The sequence below is a fragment of the Pararge aegeria genome, chromosome 4 (assembly GCF_905163445.1).
Source record: "Pararge aegeria chromosome 4, ilParAegt1.1, whole genome shotgun sequence".
Classification (NCBI taxonomy): domain Eukaryota; kingdom Metazoa; phylum Arthropoda; class Insecta; order Lepidoptera; family Nymphalidae; genus Pararge; species Pararge aegeria.
This window is the reverse complement of record NC_053183.1, coordinates 13234995-13250160: the sequence shown is the minus strand read 5'-3', so window position 1 is coordinate 13250160 and position 15166 is coordinate 13234995. Positions and strand designations below refer to the sequence as shown.

Here is a 15166-nt window from a genome sequence, read left to right as displayed (position 1 = left end):
TAGCATAAAATTTTAATATAAAAAACACGATACTTACATCGTACTCAAAATAGTTTGGAATATTTGACTTCTATTTGCTATAAATCTGGTCAAATGTTTATCAGACGTCTGTAACTGTTCAACAGTCGGTGAATACATCATTACTAATATTATAAATACGAAAGTGTTTGTCCTTCGCCCTAACTCACAAACGATCAACTTTATTTTTTGCATAGATTTAGTTTTTACTTTTTATCCCATGAAAACGAACGTCTCCAACGGGATTCTTGCATCACAACTGAAATAATAAGGAATTTTTTTAAGGTGCAAGGTTAGGTTATAAGGTAATAAGGTTCGCTCACGTAGGCTTAAGCATCTGCTGGGTGCTAATGCTAGTTAATTACAAATTCAATCTTGGGCCAACATACCTTGAAGGCCTTATTTCACAATACAAGGGCCTTATGAATGTTTAACTCACAGTTTTAATGCAGATTATTGCGTAAGCCGCTATTAAATTACCTTAACTCAGTAAAGGTGTGATAAATAAATAAAAATCGATTAAAAAATCAGACATCAATTTGCATTAAGCAATCCCTATCCCTACTTCCCTACTAATATTATAAATGTCAATGTAAGTTTGTTTGTTACGCTTTCAAGCAAAAACTACTCAACCGATCCACATGAAACTTTGTACAAATATTATTGGAAGTGTTAGAAGTATCAAGTAATATAGGATACTTTTTATAAAGACATTAAGCTCGGTTCCTTTGGGAGGAGGGATCAGTGTTTGACGATTTTACACCATAACTCCGAAAAAATTATAACCGATTTAAATAATTATTTTTTACTATAGAGGTTATAATATGTGTTTAATTTTGGCCAAACTTTGTGTAGATCTGATGAATGTGGTTGGAGATAGAGGACAGAACTCCTCAGCGGACAGCAACAACAGCAGCCCCTCATTTATGGTTTAGCGATACTGAATACTTTTTTTTTTTTATATCAACAAATTTATACAACTAAATTTAATGCCACATCAAAAAACAAAATCAAACGCAAACGAAGTCGCGGGCAACAGCTAGTAAATTATAAAGTACTCATTGGTATTGATTGACATTTATTTATAATTTATATTTAATTGCCTAGTGAATTCGAGGGACTCAATTTCGGGGATACCGAGTTTAAAACCCGGCACGCACCTCTAACTTTCAGAGTTACGTGCGTTTTAAGGAATTAACAATTACTTGCTCTAAATGTGAAGGAAAACATCGTGAGGAAAACCTAAAGACATGGACATCTCCAATCGGATTGATAATATCCTTATGTGAATTCGGTTTAATATAAATAGTTACTTTAAACTTTAAATATATGCAGTCGCTTTCTCGATAATGGTTTAACAACTTTCACGATACCTACTAACGGAAAATAAGTATTAACTTAAATCTGTGAAAATACGGTTTTGCTATATATTAAGAGAATAGAAAGCTATAAATATAATTCAAGAAAAAAGTGCTTATAGTTTATATACTTAATTATTGAAGTATTGCATACTTGTAAGCAGCAAAGGTTGATTCATATGTTTACAAAGATCGAGTTTGTGTGTCTTGTGCACACTGTGTTGTTTGAACAAACAAACACAAACTTTAGATCTTGTATAATGTTTCCATTATACTTATTCGATATACTACATCATGGTAACCTAAATATAACGGACATAAGTTATAATTATCTTCGCTATCAAGCCATTACCGTCCCACTAAAAAGTACAGGTCTTATCTCAACCACTCAGGTTCACCACGCTGGCCATGTGCGGATTGGTGGACTTTAAAGGCATCTTTGCATATTATGAAGAACACTTCAGGCATGCGGGTGTTTTTACGATATTGGATAGAAGCAGGCGTTACTTTGCGGAAATCCATAATATAATATGAAAATTAAGCTTAATTTGCTATATTCCGCGAACAGCAGGAGAATCTGTATGGTGTAATTTATAATTACTTCAATCCGTATACTCCACACCAAACAGATCCTCGGCAATGTACCCTATACGCACGTGACTTAACAATCATTCATTGTACAGTCAACATTTCCTGAGGATGCTCCGGTTTCCTAGCGAAACGTGCGTACAGGGCAAATCAAGCTTAATTTTGATAATTTCTTCACGATGTTTTTCTTCTCCGTTAAATCAAGTTTTATTTGTCTAAATCAAAAAAAAATGTACTCAACTCCGAAAGTTACAGGTGCCAGGGATCGAACTCGGTCCCCGCGAATGACAGGCCGAAGTGTTAACCATAAGTCGGTTAAAAATATATATCGAATTGTAAACCTAAAGCAATTTGAAAATAATCTACATATGGATTATTACATGATACTTGTATGGCCTATCGGAATCGATTAAGGTATGTGATTAAGGTAAACAACGATAAAGTTACCATATAATTGGAATTAGAAAGCTGTACCACATCCAGTCTTCGGCGCGATCTTGACTATTAAACATTAAAATTCTTCCAAACCGTTTGTACTATTATGGCCGCATTAATAATCGGTACATGTAGTGAATTTAAATTACTTGAATATTTTGGACCGTGAATGCAAACATTTTGACTTTCGAATACTTGTTGTTTACTGTCCTGTTTGTTTAAAATGTGGCGAAAAATAGTGCGAAGGATCATCAAGAATATGCGAAAGCTTGATAAGAAAGCTTACAGCATAGCAGTGAGGCGTTGCTCAGTACATTCGATATGCCGCAGAGGAACTGTGCATTCTATTTGTGAGGTATATCATATTTTTAGTCTTCAGTCGTCTAACTCAATACTAGTGGAAATATTGTACGGATTGGGGCTGTAGAGGCCACCTTGTGGTACTCTTTCGTAAGATAATGAAATTCTATATTTGTTTCAATGATTCGTATTTTACGTAAACTTGTGGTACTCTTTCGTAAGATAATGAAATTCTATATTTGTTTCAATGATTCGTATTTTACGTAAATTCTCGCGAGGGCTACTTTTCTAGGATTTTGATGAAATGTAAAACAAAATTATGTCAACCTGAGGTGAAGAAATGTGTAAAGTTTATATTTGAATTCAAGATAATCTGCTATCTAATAGATATTGTTGGCAGTTCATTGTTGTAACAACGCTAATAAATGTATTATTAACGGGCTTCTTGGCAAGATATCAAGATATTATTGAGATTAAGAAAAGTAAATGCAGACTTTGCAGTGTGCAATCTGGAAATAAACTAAAAGACATAGGTACATATACTTACTTGTCTTTATTTCACCAAATAAATCATAAATAACTTTCTGATATAGCAAAAAGAATAAGTAATAGATAAACATTAGTGGAAAATAAGGCAGAAAACGTCTTTTTAGAAACTCTGGAGCTAAACTAAAACAAACAATGTTCGTTTCTTTCAAGTAGGCCTAATATAAACTTTTATGAAACGTCGAGTCTGCCTGATCATAGGGACTCTACCACCAATAGTCGACAGACCTACGTGTCTTCTATCGCCTCTACATATGATGGGGAGAGTTCTGAAGAGTTGTTTCACCGAATTCTTTCTTCGTTTTCTCGGATCATATCAGATGTCGCCGAAACAAATGATATCCCCACTTGCATGGCTGGTATTCCTCGACCGTCCGTTTTACCAGAACTTTTTTATCGATATTAAAGCAAAGGGGTGGACAAACAAATCCAGTTAGTTAATCTGGTGCTGTAGATGCATTCATGAGCGGCAGTAATCACTTAACACCTAACTTAGATATATATATATATAGATATAGCGAGCAAGCGAGCGGGCGTGACACGAAGTCTTAGTACAAGATTTGCTCGATCGCAATCGAATAGTCTTACTCGAGTATGGAAATAATTAAACGATGATTAAAGCTCATATTTTCCCACATTTCTTATGCTCGGGCTTTTGACAGAAAATTTGTAAAAAAAATTCAGAAGTACAGGATTCACGACTCTATAACGAGTGACATTGGTTTCAGTTTAGTTCGACGATAGAGAGTTTTATACTCGAAAACGACTCTTCGATTGCGAGCGAGCAAATCTTGTAAAGGCTTCGCGGCCACGCCCGGCCCGCCCGCTTGCTCGCTATATCTATAAAAAAAATATGTATAATATGTCCGGAGAAGAGAAAAACCAGATTCACTTAGACGAACCAAATTGCTTTTTTTTTTACAATAATATTTGTTAGTTCCCGCGTTTTTTGTCGAACTTGTTTAGTACAAAAGCTGTAGGTACTTCTCTAAAATAACTTCATATCAAATTATATCTTGCAAATGAGAATATTTTTCTACGTGTTAGGACCAAAACATGTGTATTGCGCCGTTACATAGTTTTCTATTGTCACAAACACAAATCTTGTTTTTCAGTAGGTACATAGGCGCAAAATTTGGTTATTAATAGGTTAATTTACATGATGTTTGTGTAAAACTTTTCATCCTTAAAGTCGTTGCTTTGAATAGGTGAATGAGTAGGTAATTGAATAGGTGTAAGAAATTTGTTTTTTTTTTTATTGTCGTTACCTGGAGCTTTAAATACTATACTTGGCGGCATGTGTTTGTTGGCAGGATGGTATCAGCCAACAAAGACATGCCGTAATATATTCAGAAATTATAAATTCCCAAATTGCCCCTGCTACGTATCAAACGCGGGACCATTTTAAACAAGACCAAAGAGCTCACCACTGCGCTTGGGGAGTTAGTTAAAAATTTATCCGGCATTAACCTTTTTATAATAGTCGATGGTAATTTTTTTTATTTCTCCTAATGTCTGAGTGCTCCGGCAAATTATGTAATTATTGCCTGTTGGTTCTGGCCAATATTTAACAAGTACCTACCTACTTATAAATCTTGTTTATGTTGTCTCATGTTTCATTGAAATCTTGGCGGGTCAAAGAAAAGTTGCTAGTTATCCTTGATTTGTCACTTTCAATTGTCACTACTACAGTTTCAGTGTTTGTTCCCAGTAAAAATTATTAAAGCGAAGGCCAAACCAACGCTTCATACCTGCGACCGCGGTGGCGTGCAATTTTGTGTTCTACATGCCTGGTCAAACCGACGCGTCTTGAGATTGTTCATAATTTTTCACGCTACCTCGAGTGTTGGTTGGACGCCTTAGCTTTATATCTTAACCACCGACGATATGTAAACCTTTTATATAGATTAGAAACAACAACATTATAATATAGGTAATTTATGTGGATGGATAAACTTACACCTTACACCAAAGTTGTTTGCTAGTATTTATATGTGTCTACACCCAAAACAGGCATGTGTCCAGTTGTCTTCATAGTTAGATGTAAAAACTTTTAAACTCCCACTCTAGCAAACTAGATTTTAGATGTCAACATATTCACGATAATTAGTTGTTTGTTAATTGTTCTTAGAAATATAGTGCGCACGCGCTAGCTATGCTCACTATGAATGTTGAATGTGAACTGTAGTGATCGGGAATGAATCATTTCATTAGTGTTGTTTTTAATCATTTTTCATTCATGAATACTTTTATTGAATCCTTTATTTCTATCAGCGATGTCCTGAATACATCTCTTGATTTATCATAATGATAAAAGCATGGTGACCACTCCTTTACTTTTAACCTTGGTAAAAGATTTGACCGCTCGCTGTCGCTCGGTTTTTTTAATTTCTCGTTTCATTCTAATGTCAATATAAAATATACTTAATGCAACTCTTTTTAAAGTTGCAAAAATTTTCCAAAGTTGCATTTCAGACTACGAAATGCAACTTTGCAAAATTTTTATTTCCCTAACAGTCCGTTAACAGCGTTATCCGTTGTATATATCCGTTTTAAGAGCTTACGAATTTGAGCGTTAAAACAAGTAAGATCAGTATCATAATACCCTGACGTTACAATGTTGCTACAGTCGAAAACGATACGAATGCGACCGTTAAATCTTATATTAAGTGTAATTATTTGTAAATAAATAGAATCTACTCACTGTCTGAACTATTAGATAAAATGCACATAAAAAGCCAGGATACAGATCAAACATTTTGATCTCCTGTAACTTGCTTTACCTTGTCCTGAAATGTTCCGCAAGCGGTTTTTTGTCTTACTAAAAAAACCATGCCTGTTGAACGTGTATAAATAATGCACAACCAAGAATTTCCGCTAATTCCAAATCGTATGATTCGTAGTAAGGAGTATTGTGTTCAGTTTTTACCCTTACGACTGTCTGCGGAAAAAATGTCTGTAGTCTGTGCACGTCATTTTTTATTTCACATGTAGCAAAGCCAGTTTCAAAAATAATTACTTTTAAATATTTAAGTAAAAGAAACACTTATTTTGCATTTTATTTGCACTGATGCCATTAACTTTAACTTTAATTTCTTATACCTCACAAGACACCTAGGTCAATTAATTTCGTATTAAATCGCTTAAGTTGGCGGTGGTGGACAAAATTTTTGAAACTGGTTGGCTCTTGGAAAGTTAAATTGCCTACCGGTTATTGAACCAAACGTATTACGCGATAGTATACAGATAATACGGGTTGTATTTTAACAGAAAACCAACGTCATTTGTCGATAGCCTGTGGACAATTCCAGCCGCGTCTCGAATTTAAATCCATGAGTAAAATTGACGTGTACTTCGTGACATACAGGTGTTGTCCATGAGCGATGAGCTGCGACGCGCGTTGTATTCGTCGGGTGCTTCCGTCGACATGGAGTTCTCTCCGCCCGACCTCATTGGCGCCTCGGAGATATTCACTATGGAACATCGGTAAGATTGCAAACTCGTTACTGAATTTTGTCGCAGAGGAAGAGGAATAAAAAATAGTAAAATAATGGGTTACTTGGTATTTGTGGGTACATTTCCTTACCAAGAAAGTAAATATATCATCAATATTATAAACCATTACCGGCGCCACTACAGAGCATGGGTCTCTTTTCAAAACCAAATGGATTTATGACGTGGGAAACCACGCTGGTCAAGTAAGAGTTAGTAGACTTTAAACGCCATTGAGAAAGTTGAGAACTCTCAGGAAGTTAAAGCAAGTGATATTTAATTGCTTAAAACATAATGCACATTCCTCCTGAAAGTCAAGGTTTGTGCAGGTGATCGAACTCGGTCTCCTCGAAAGAGAACCCGAAGTCCTAAGCAGTAGGAGGTCATCGCTTTATAAGTAAATTTAAGCCAGAAAAATTATTTTTTATATCATTAAATACAATGATAACATATCAGTGTTAAGGATGCCAAATTTCGCTATGATAGCTTTAGCTTTAAAGCCTGCGTAAGTGTCAACTGCGACCATTCTGCCAGGGAGGTTAATAAATTGGCGAGCTAGGCAGGACAAACTTTTAGATGGATCTACATGCAGGAATTGTCTTTATCATTACAGAGAGAAGTTATGCACCGTGCTACCAGCGCGTGCGCAGGGCTACATGTGGTCGCTGGCGTTCAGCACCAGCCAGCACGGCTTCTCGCTCGCCTCCATGTACCGCAAGATGCAGCGCGTCGACAGTCCCGTGCTGCTGGTCATACAGGACACCGACAACAATGTGAGTTGATCAAAATCCTATTTACAGCAACATCAATAATAATCTTTACATAGTATAAACAAAGTTACTCTCACTGTTTGCATTATGCTTGGATCTTTTAAACTACGAAATTGATTTTTTTATTTAATGCAACCGTGCGAACTCGGGGCGGCGCGCATCGTTATCTATTAAGGCTTCTTGAAAATGGTTGGTTACACAAATCACAAATTTATAATGCCCTACCCTCTGCGGTAGAAAAGCGTGTGGCAGAGGGTAGATCATCATCATAATCAAATCATTACTGGTTCCACCACAGGCTCTTCTGTCAGAATGAGAAGCCGAAGACTATTACGCTGGACAAGTGAAGATTGGTGAGCGCATAGTGCTCTCGTTTAGACACCAATCGTACGGTGCAATTTTGTTCGTTCCTAGCCCAGTCCATCTCCATGCGGTAATATAATAAGCGTATAAGGTTAAACTGGTTTGGTAATTTTACTCGAGGAAATTGATCTGAGCATACTATATATAAATTTCTTAAACGTGTTCTCGCAGCAAAAGAAACTTAGAAAAAATCCACGCCCACGCGCTTTGCTGCGACCCGTTGAACTCCTAAGTGTGAGATAGAACACGAGCGGTCAATCAACCCAGTTAACGCTCACACGTCTCCTGTTGTCGTCGCCTAATTGCTTTGCGTGTTTAATACAAACTGACGTTTATAAGCGCGTAGCTGTCTTTCTTTTCTTTACGTATATCTTTTTTCTCCCTGATGAATTGAAATAAATATGCTTTAAAGTGACCTTGAGGTTTCAATCTCCACTAAATTTCGTCAACTTTATCGAATCCATTATGCCATTTCTAGAAATGACAGATAAAACCGTAGTATTTGTAGTTTATGCTACACAAAGCCGTACATTTTACAATAGGCATGGACTTTTGCGATTTCTTAACTAGAGCAAGATTATAATAAAGCAGTATGTATGCAACGGCGCTTGTTATGTTAGACTAATTACACTAATGCGCGTTAAGTAGGTATAGTGTATAAGCGGCCATGCAGCATTGTTGGATTTTGTGTAATGGCTCACGGTGCTTGAATTTTAAGTGGGAGTTTACGTAAGAGACACGAGGTGGGCGCATTAGCGTGTGTGACAATTTTTGCATCGACGTTTCTTTTGGTTACTGAGAGAAAACCTCCTCGTTAATATAATAAGGAATTTAGGCTTATGCGGGATTTGTACCCATCAAGATAATATTACTTTATTCTTATGTAATATTAACAGTATTTTCCTATTCTACCTTATTAATCTTTAAACCACCATGAAAATATAGTCTGTTTCATAGGGTCGGTACATTTATTACACATTATTATTTTTATGCGAGTACCTGTTTAATTGAATTTTTTTTATTCTTATGGTATTATAATAAATACGAATATAAATAATAAAGACAAATTAATGGAAAAGTTTAATGAAAAATACGGCATGGCACTTCGAAATAAAATGCCAAATTCTTCTTTGAATACGGCACGGGCCAAAGGCGACCGAATCTAAGCTAATTGACTTTATCACCTGCTAACGGCTCCTTGTTGTACCGCACCCGCACCGTGATATTTGCTAGTACGGAAAAGTGATTGATCTTAACATTTATCATTACAAATGAAGTAAATCTAATTTGTTTTTTTTTTAATTCGCTAAAGTAGCCTACTAAAGTAAAAACGCAAATTAAACAAATAAATGTAAATTCTTTTTCTACACTACAAGTTAGCGCATGATTGCAATCTCACCTGGTGGTTAGTGATGTTGCAGTCTAAGATGGTAGCGGGCTAACCTGCTTGGGTAATTTAAGGCTGCCCGCACACACGTTATATTATCGACAATATTTTGCATATTTATTATAAAATATTGGTAACACCGACTGTGTGCGAGCAGTCTATGAAAATAACAAAAAAAATGTTACCAAGGTGAGGTTCGCTAATGTCATTAAAATAATAGTTATATGCTAATAAAAGCTACAAAGCAACCTCGTCATACTAGAAATGCCAAATCAAACTAGAAAAAACTAGATTTCAGGGCATTTTTATTAGAGTCCACCACTCCGCCCTGTACCAGCGTGTTGGACTATGGTCTTGGCCCCTTCTCATTGTGAGAGGAAACCCGTACCCTGTAGTTGATCTAATGATGATGATGATCTGATACCAAGCTTTCGTCATAGATAATTGACAAGAATATTATCAAGTTTGATGATTTCATTGTTATCAAAAATCAAACAACTGCATCTTTCTAGAAACTTCTTGATCGTTTTTTGATGAGTTTTTCGATTAAGATCTACTTAGTAGCGATATCAATTACTGAGGGAACTTGCCAACTAAAACCTACGAGGGTTCCAAACGCGCCCTGGTCTAAGAAGAGCCCACAACAAACTTAGCCGGAGAATTTTTTTTTCGTTATCACCATCTCACAGTTTATTTATATTAAGTTATGAAGCTAGAGCAATTCACACCCAAGATTTTTTATCGTTCAAGTAATCCTTAATATTATAATAGGATTTTTCTGTAAGTTGCCGTGCTTTGGCAGGTGAACTCGTAAATTTTATCCCTTGTCAGAGATATAATTATTGTCGCCTGGCGATTCTAGCCGTGCTGGGAAAATTTCGAATGAGGTACCTACTGCATTGGTTCGTGATTATTTCTTATTTCTTGAACAGCCGATATTCTCTATAACTCTTTTAACATATTTCATAGTTTCCATATGTTCATTGATGCCTACTTTGTAATTTTCCACAAATTGCGTAAAGGTCAGGTCTACCTATTGAGATCGCCTTTGAACAATTATTATACGATTTTGTCAGTGCCTGATTAAGCTAGCGCGGGGCCCGTAGCAAATTCTTTAAAAGAGCCCTTGATCTGCTATGGGTACTTCAGTATAAAGTAGTTAAAATACAATTCAATACTCAATTCGTATAAACGTATCTTAAATACGTATCCTAAATACAATACGTATTTGCTATCTATAGGTTACAGTTTTGTGGGTTACTAATAGTGTAGTAAATTACTATAGGCGATGTCTGTGTGCGTGTCTGTCAGTCAGTCAGTCAGGCAGAGATGAGTGGTATTCAGTGGCGTGCACTTCATACATGCACAAAAGCTCAGCCTACCCTAAAAATGTTTTTTTTTTTTTGGAGGATTTTTGCCATTTTATGCAATTTTCCTGCAGTATGCATACTACTCTTATCTGCTACTCTCGCTACGTGGTTAATCCGGCACTAGTTTTTGTGTTGTACCTAGTTTACTTGGCTACTTCCATAACCTACCTGGGTCCCGAACAAAGAGTTTAACATATTAAAAACAAGTTTCTATAATTTTGCTAAGTAGACACGAAAAAATGTAAAATCTCTGGCTAAAATTGAAGTTTTTTTTATTGAACCATGAAATATTATGAAGCATAGCACTTTCGTTCGGACGAGCTTAGACACCGGCACGCACCGCTAACTTAATAAAGTAAGAGCCGTGAGTGTGCGTAGTTAGTTTAACTGCTTTAACGGTTAAGGAAAACCAAGCGAGAAATACCCGCATGCCAGAGTTCTCCATAATGGTCTCAAAGGCGTATGAAGTTCAACCATCTGCAGTTGGCCAGTATTATGACTACGGTGTAAGCCCTTCTCATTCTCAGTAGGAGATGGGTATTTCCATTTTCCACAAGACACTGTTTTGTGATGTGGCATTCTGCGAATTATGTGAATATTACATATCAAGAATCTCAGCACTACAAAATACCTATGCATAAAACTGGCTTAGTGGTAACATAATGTAATAAAATACATATTTACCTAGTTAAGTTTGTTATTTTTCCCGAGAATTACACTTGTTTATTAACAAAATGTTCTATAAACAAACCTCTATTAAAAAAGGTGCTTACAGTCGCGACCATAATCTTTTTCAAACTGTGACTAAACACGGTAACTGCTGCGGTCTATGCTTATAATGTACCGTACCCAAAGGGTAAAACAGGACCCTATTACTCCGTCTGTCTGTCTGTCCGTCAGTTACCAGGCTGTATCTCATGAACAGTGATAGTTACGACAATTAAATTTCTTACAGGTGTAGAAATTAAGGGGAAATTATTATTTATTTCATTGAGATACAACAGGCTGATTAGCATTTTTATAGATAAATGGTTCGGCTCGCAGTTGGCCGTCTTTTTATTACTGCTCATGTCTAAGGCAGTATGTTGTGCACACCACTGATAACAAAACTTAATCTCTCCTATGAATGGTTTTTGTCAATCAATTATTTTATTTTTTAATTCTACTACAAGTTAGCCTTTTACTGCAATCTCACCAGTTAAGGGCTTATCTGTTAGGGATACGACAGTTATGTTAAACACACATACCGCTAATCGGTTTCTACGCGGCATCGTACCGGAACGCTTAATCGCTTTGCTACACATCTTTCGAAGCCTACCATCAGACCAGAGTAAATGCAAAAATTCCGAAATTGCCCTGCAGGAATCGAACCCGGAACCACAGTGCTAATCGCTGCGCTACGACAATAATTGCGATAATCGCATCGTAATAATCACGATCATGGTCCGATCCCCAGGTGTTCGGCGCCCTGACCTCTTGCGCATTCCGGCCCTCGGAGCACTTCTACGGTACGGGCGAATCGTTGCTGTTTTCATTCCAACGGGTGGAGGACGCTCGCCGAAGTTCGCAGAGCATGCCTGAAGACACCAACAATAAGGAAGCGAAGGACGAGAAAAAGGACGAAAATGAAGGTAGGAACGTGATATTTTAATTACTTAAAACGCACATAACTTAGAAAAGTTAGAGGAGCTGAGATTCGAACTCGGAACCCGAAAGTGAGGTCGAGATCTTACCCAATGCGCTACCACCGCTTGTTTTGGTAATTCTTATTTTAGTTTCATTACGTCTTCACACGTACACCACCAAAATGGTTTTAAGGTTAACTTAACTTTTTTGTTTTTATTCCAGACCAACAAGCAGTAGCATTCAAGACCAAATTCAAGTATTGGGGCTGGACCGGTGACAACATGTATTTCATACGTGGGAGCAATGATAATATTTCCATCGGCGCAGGAGAGTAAGTACTCATTTTAATCTGATGAAGTATAAGACTCATATAAATAATCTTGCAAAATATATTGATAATCTTATATTAACATACCAACGTGTAACCGAATTACGAAATAATGTTTAAGGGTGCATAAGAATATTTCGTAAGGAAGCACCCTGTAAAAATATTAAATCAAAAGAATCATATTTATTTGCCATACAAACGATTTCAAAACATTTTAATTGTTCACTTATGACAACCCTATTGAAGATAGAAAACCGACCCGCACATAGTACCTACGCTACGCGACGCATGTCTAATAAAGTGACAGGAGTCGAGTTAATTTTGCATGTGATGTTAGGGCTGTATCTGAATTCTTTAAGTAAATACAGTTGTTATTCAAAAACTCGTCTCAGACAGTCAGTTCCTCTAAAGCCTGTGAGTTATTATTTCGGATTTCATTACACGTCGTATAAAGCTGACTATTTTTTTTGTTTGATTACTTGAATGCGATGATCTCAGGAACTACTGGGCCGATTTTTAAATTATTTCAAGTATTGGCCCCTGTATCGAAGAAGGCTATATAACATCACGCTAAGACCAATAGCAGCATACAACCAATCAGCGTGCACTGGGTTTCTTACCAGGGTATGCATACAGCAGAAAACATGCATAAAATGGCAAAAATCCTCCTTCCATACGGGCTATATATAAATTTTAGGGTAGGCAGTGTTTTTGTGCATATATTAAGTGCACGTCAATAAGGAAACTGTTTGTTTTCCTGGGACAAAGTAGCCTCCGTACTTTCAACTAACTCTAGTAAGAAATCAAATCGATGGCTTAGTTAGGGCGTTAAGTAAGGACACACAAACACATTTTCGTATATATATTTAATTTCACTACAAACTAGCCCTTTACTGCAATCTTACCTGGTGCCGAGTTATAATGCAATCTAAGATGGTAGGGGGCTAACCTGTTAGGGAGTATGGTACCCCGGTTTCTACGCGACACCGCACCGGACCACTAAATCGCTTAGCGGCACGTCTTTGTCCGTAGGGTGGTAATTAGCTACTGCCAAAGTCTCACACCAGACCAAACCAGAGAAAATTCATAAATTATAAATTCCAAAATGTTGGACCTCCTGCTTAAATTCACGGCGCTCACTGTTGCGCGAGGAAGGTTGTCAAAGCATTTATAATATGAAGTATGCATTTCCTTGCAGCAGTCATTTAACGAAACAAATTCGCAAAAACTTACTTATAATTCTTATCTATTTCTGTTTATTATTTTTTTTTGTTTATTTTTTTCTGTACTTGTCAACCAAGAAATAAATAATAAAAGGCTTTTTTACTTTGTTTATGAATAATAAAATATATTCCTTCAGCGGCAAGTTCGGGCTGTGGCTGGACGGCGACCTTTACCTGGGCCGCACCCAGCGCTGCACCACGTACGGCAACGAGCCGCTGACCACTCGCGAGGACTTCATCGTCAAGATCATGGAGTGCTGGACCTTCATCTGAGCTGCGCCGCCGCCAAGCGCCCCCCCGAGATTAGCTTTACACTATCTTATGAACATTTGCTACGAAGATTTGACACTTTAACGAGTCACCGTCTCTTCGACTCCGAGGCCGAGAACCGGTTAGGCTCGCCCCGGCTCGAGCGCGTCCGAGTGCGCGCGCGCATCTAGTCACGCCGACACCGACCGCGTATTCGTTCTCCCCGAAACAAACCGCGCGCGCGACCGGCCCGTGCGGCGAATGCATCATACCTAGTCAATTGTCGTTCGTATGTAAGTTGGGGTAATTCCTTTTTTTTATTCTGCGGACCATGACGTCATCGGACAAAACGAGTTGAACATGTTATAACATACATAACTTCTCGTACAACTGTGGTTTGTTACGCCATTAATTAAAAGGAACAGTGTATAGCGATACACACGCTTCTTATTTTTCTGTTTCTCTCTACTTTTGTGCTTTGTGTAATAAAAGTGTATTCACACTAACACATTCATCTATTTATAAAACTATAAAAAAAATATGATCAATCTGGCCACTTGAATAATTAATATCGTTTTGGATAATTTGAAATCCCATTTTGTATTTTAAAATCAATCATAAGTGAGCTCAGGTAAAACGCTATTTTCCAGTAGTATTCCATAGGGGGTACTATTTATTCCATTTTGTCTGATGACGTCAAATTCCGTAGAAACAATAGGAACTACCCGGAAGGTCGAGACGGAGGAGCTCGCGTCGCTCCGGGAGACTGTCCGATAACGATTACGTGTCAATTCAATTTATAACTGTGCGTCGTTGTTAAGAAAATTAAATTTAAAAAAAAAACTATTTGTAACTATTAAAACTATTATTGTATGACGTTACGTAGACGTTTGTATTTAACGAAACATTGTGTTTAGCGGCCGTCTATTGGTGTTGCCCAGTTATTGCTGTAATGAAATATTTCATGATGATTTTTAATAAATCGCTTATTATGTCGTATGTCCGGAATATAGGCCGGGTAATATGCCGCGCCATTAAAGTATACATATCTGCGGGTGTAGCACTACCTCGTTCACACAATATTCATGTTTCGATTGCGCGACATCGACAGCT

The 15166-nt window shown here is 37.1% G+C and overlaps 1 protein-coding gene across 16 annotated transcripts in view; it reads left to right on the top strand.

Annotated features, from left to right (window-relative positions):
• LOC120637619 (TLD domain-containing protein 2) overlaps window positions 1-14885 on the top strand; it is a 185805-nt gene extending 170920 nt beyond the window's left edge. For 14 of the 16 annotated variants that reach the window (XM_039909515.1, XM_039909514.1, XM_039909517.1 and 11 more), the window contains 5 exons: window positions 6613-6731; window positions 7351-7510; window positions 12084-12258; window positions 12476-12584; window positions 13942-14885. In XM_039909515.1, the coding sequence (XP_039765449.1) occupies window positions 6613-6731; window positions 7351-7510; window positions 12084-12258; window positions 12476-12584; window positions 13942-14077 (699 nt within the window). In that variant the 3' untranslated portion in view covers window positions 14078-14885. The remainder of the gene's footprint in view (window positions 1-6612; window positions 6732-7350; window positions 7511-12083; window positions 12259-12475; window positions 12585-13941) is intronic. The other 2 variants (XM_039909508.1, XM_039909510.1) reach the window with 1 other exon arrangement.
• Window positions 14886-15166: the final 281 nt, after the last annotated feature.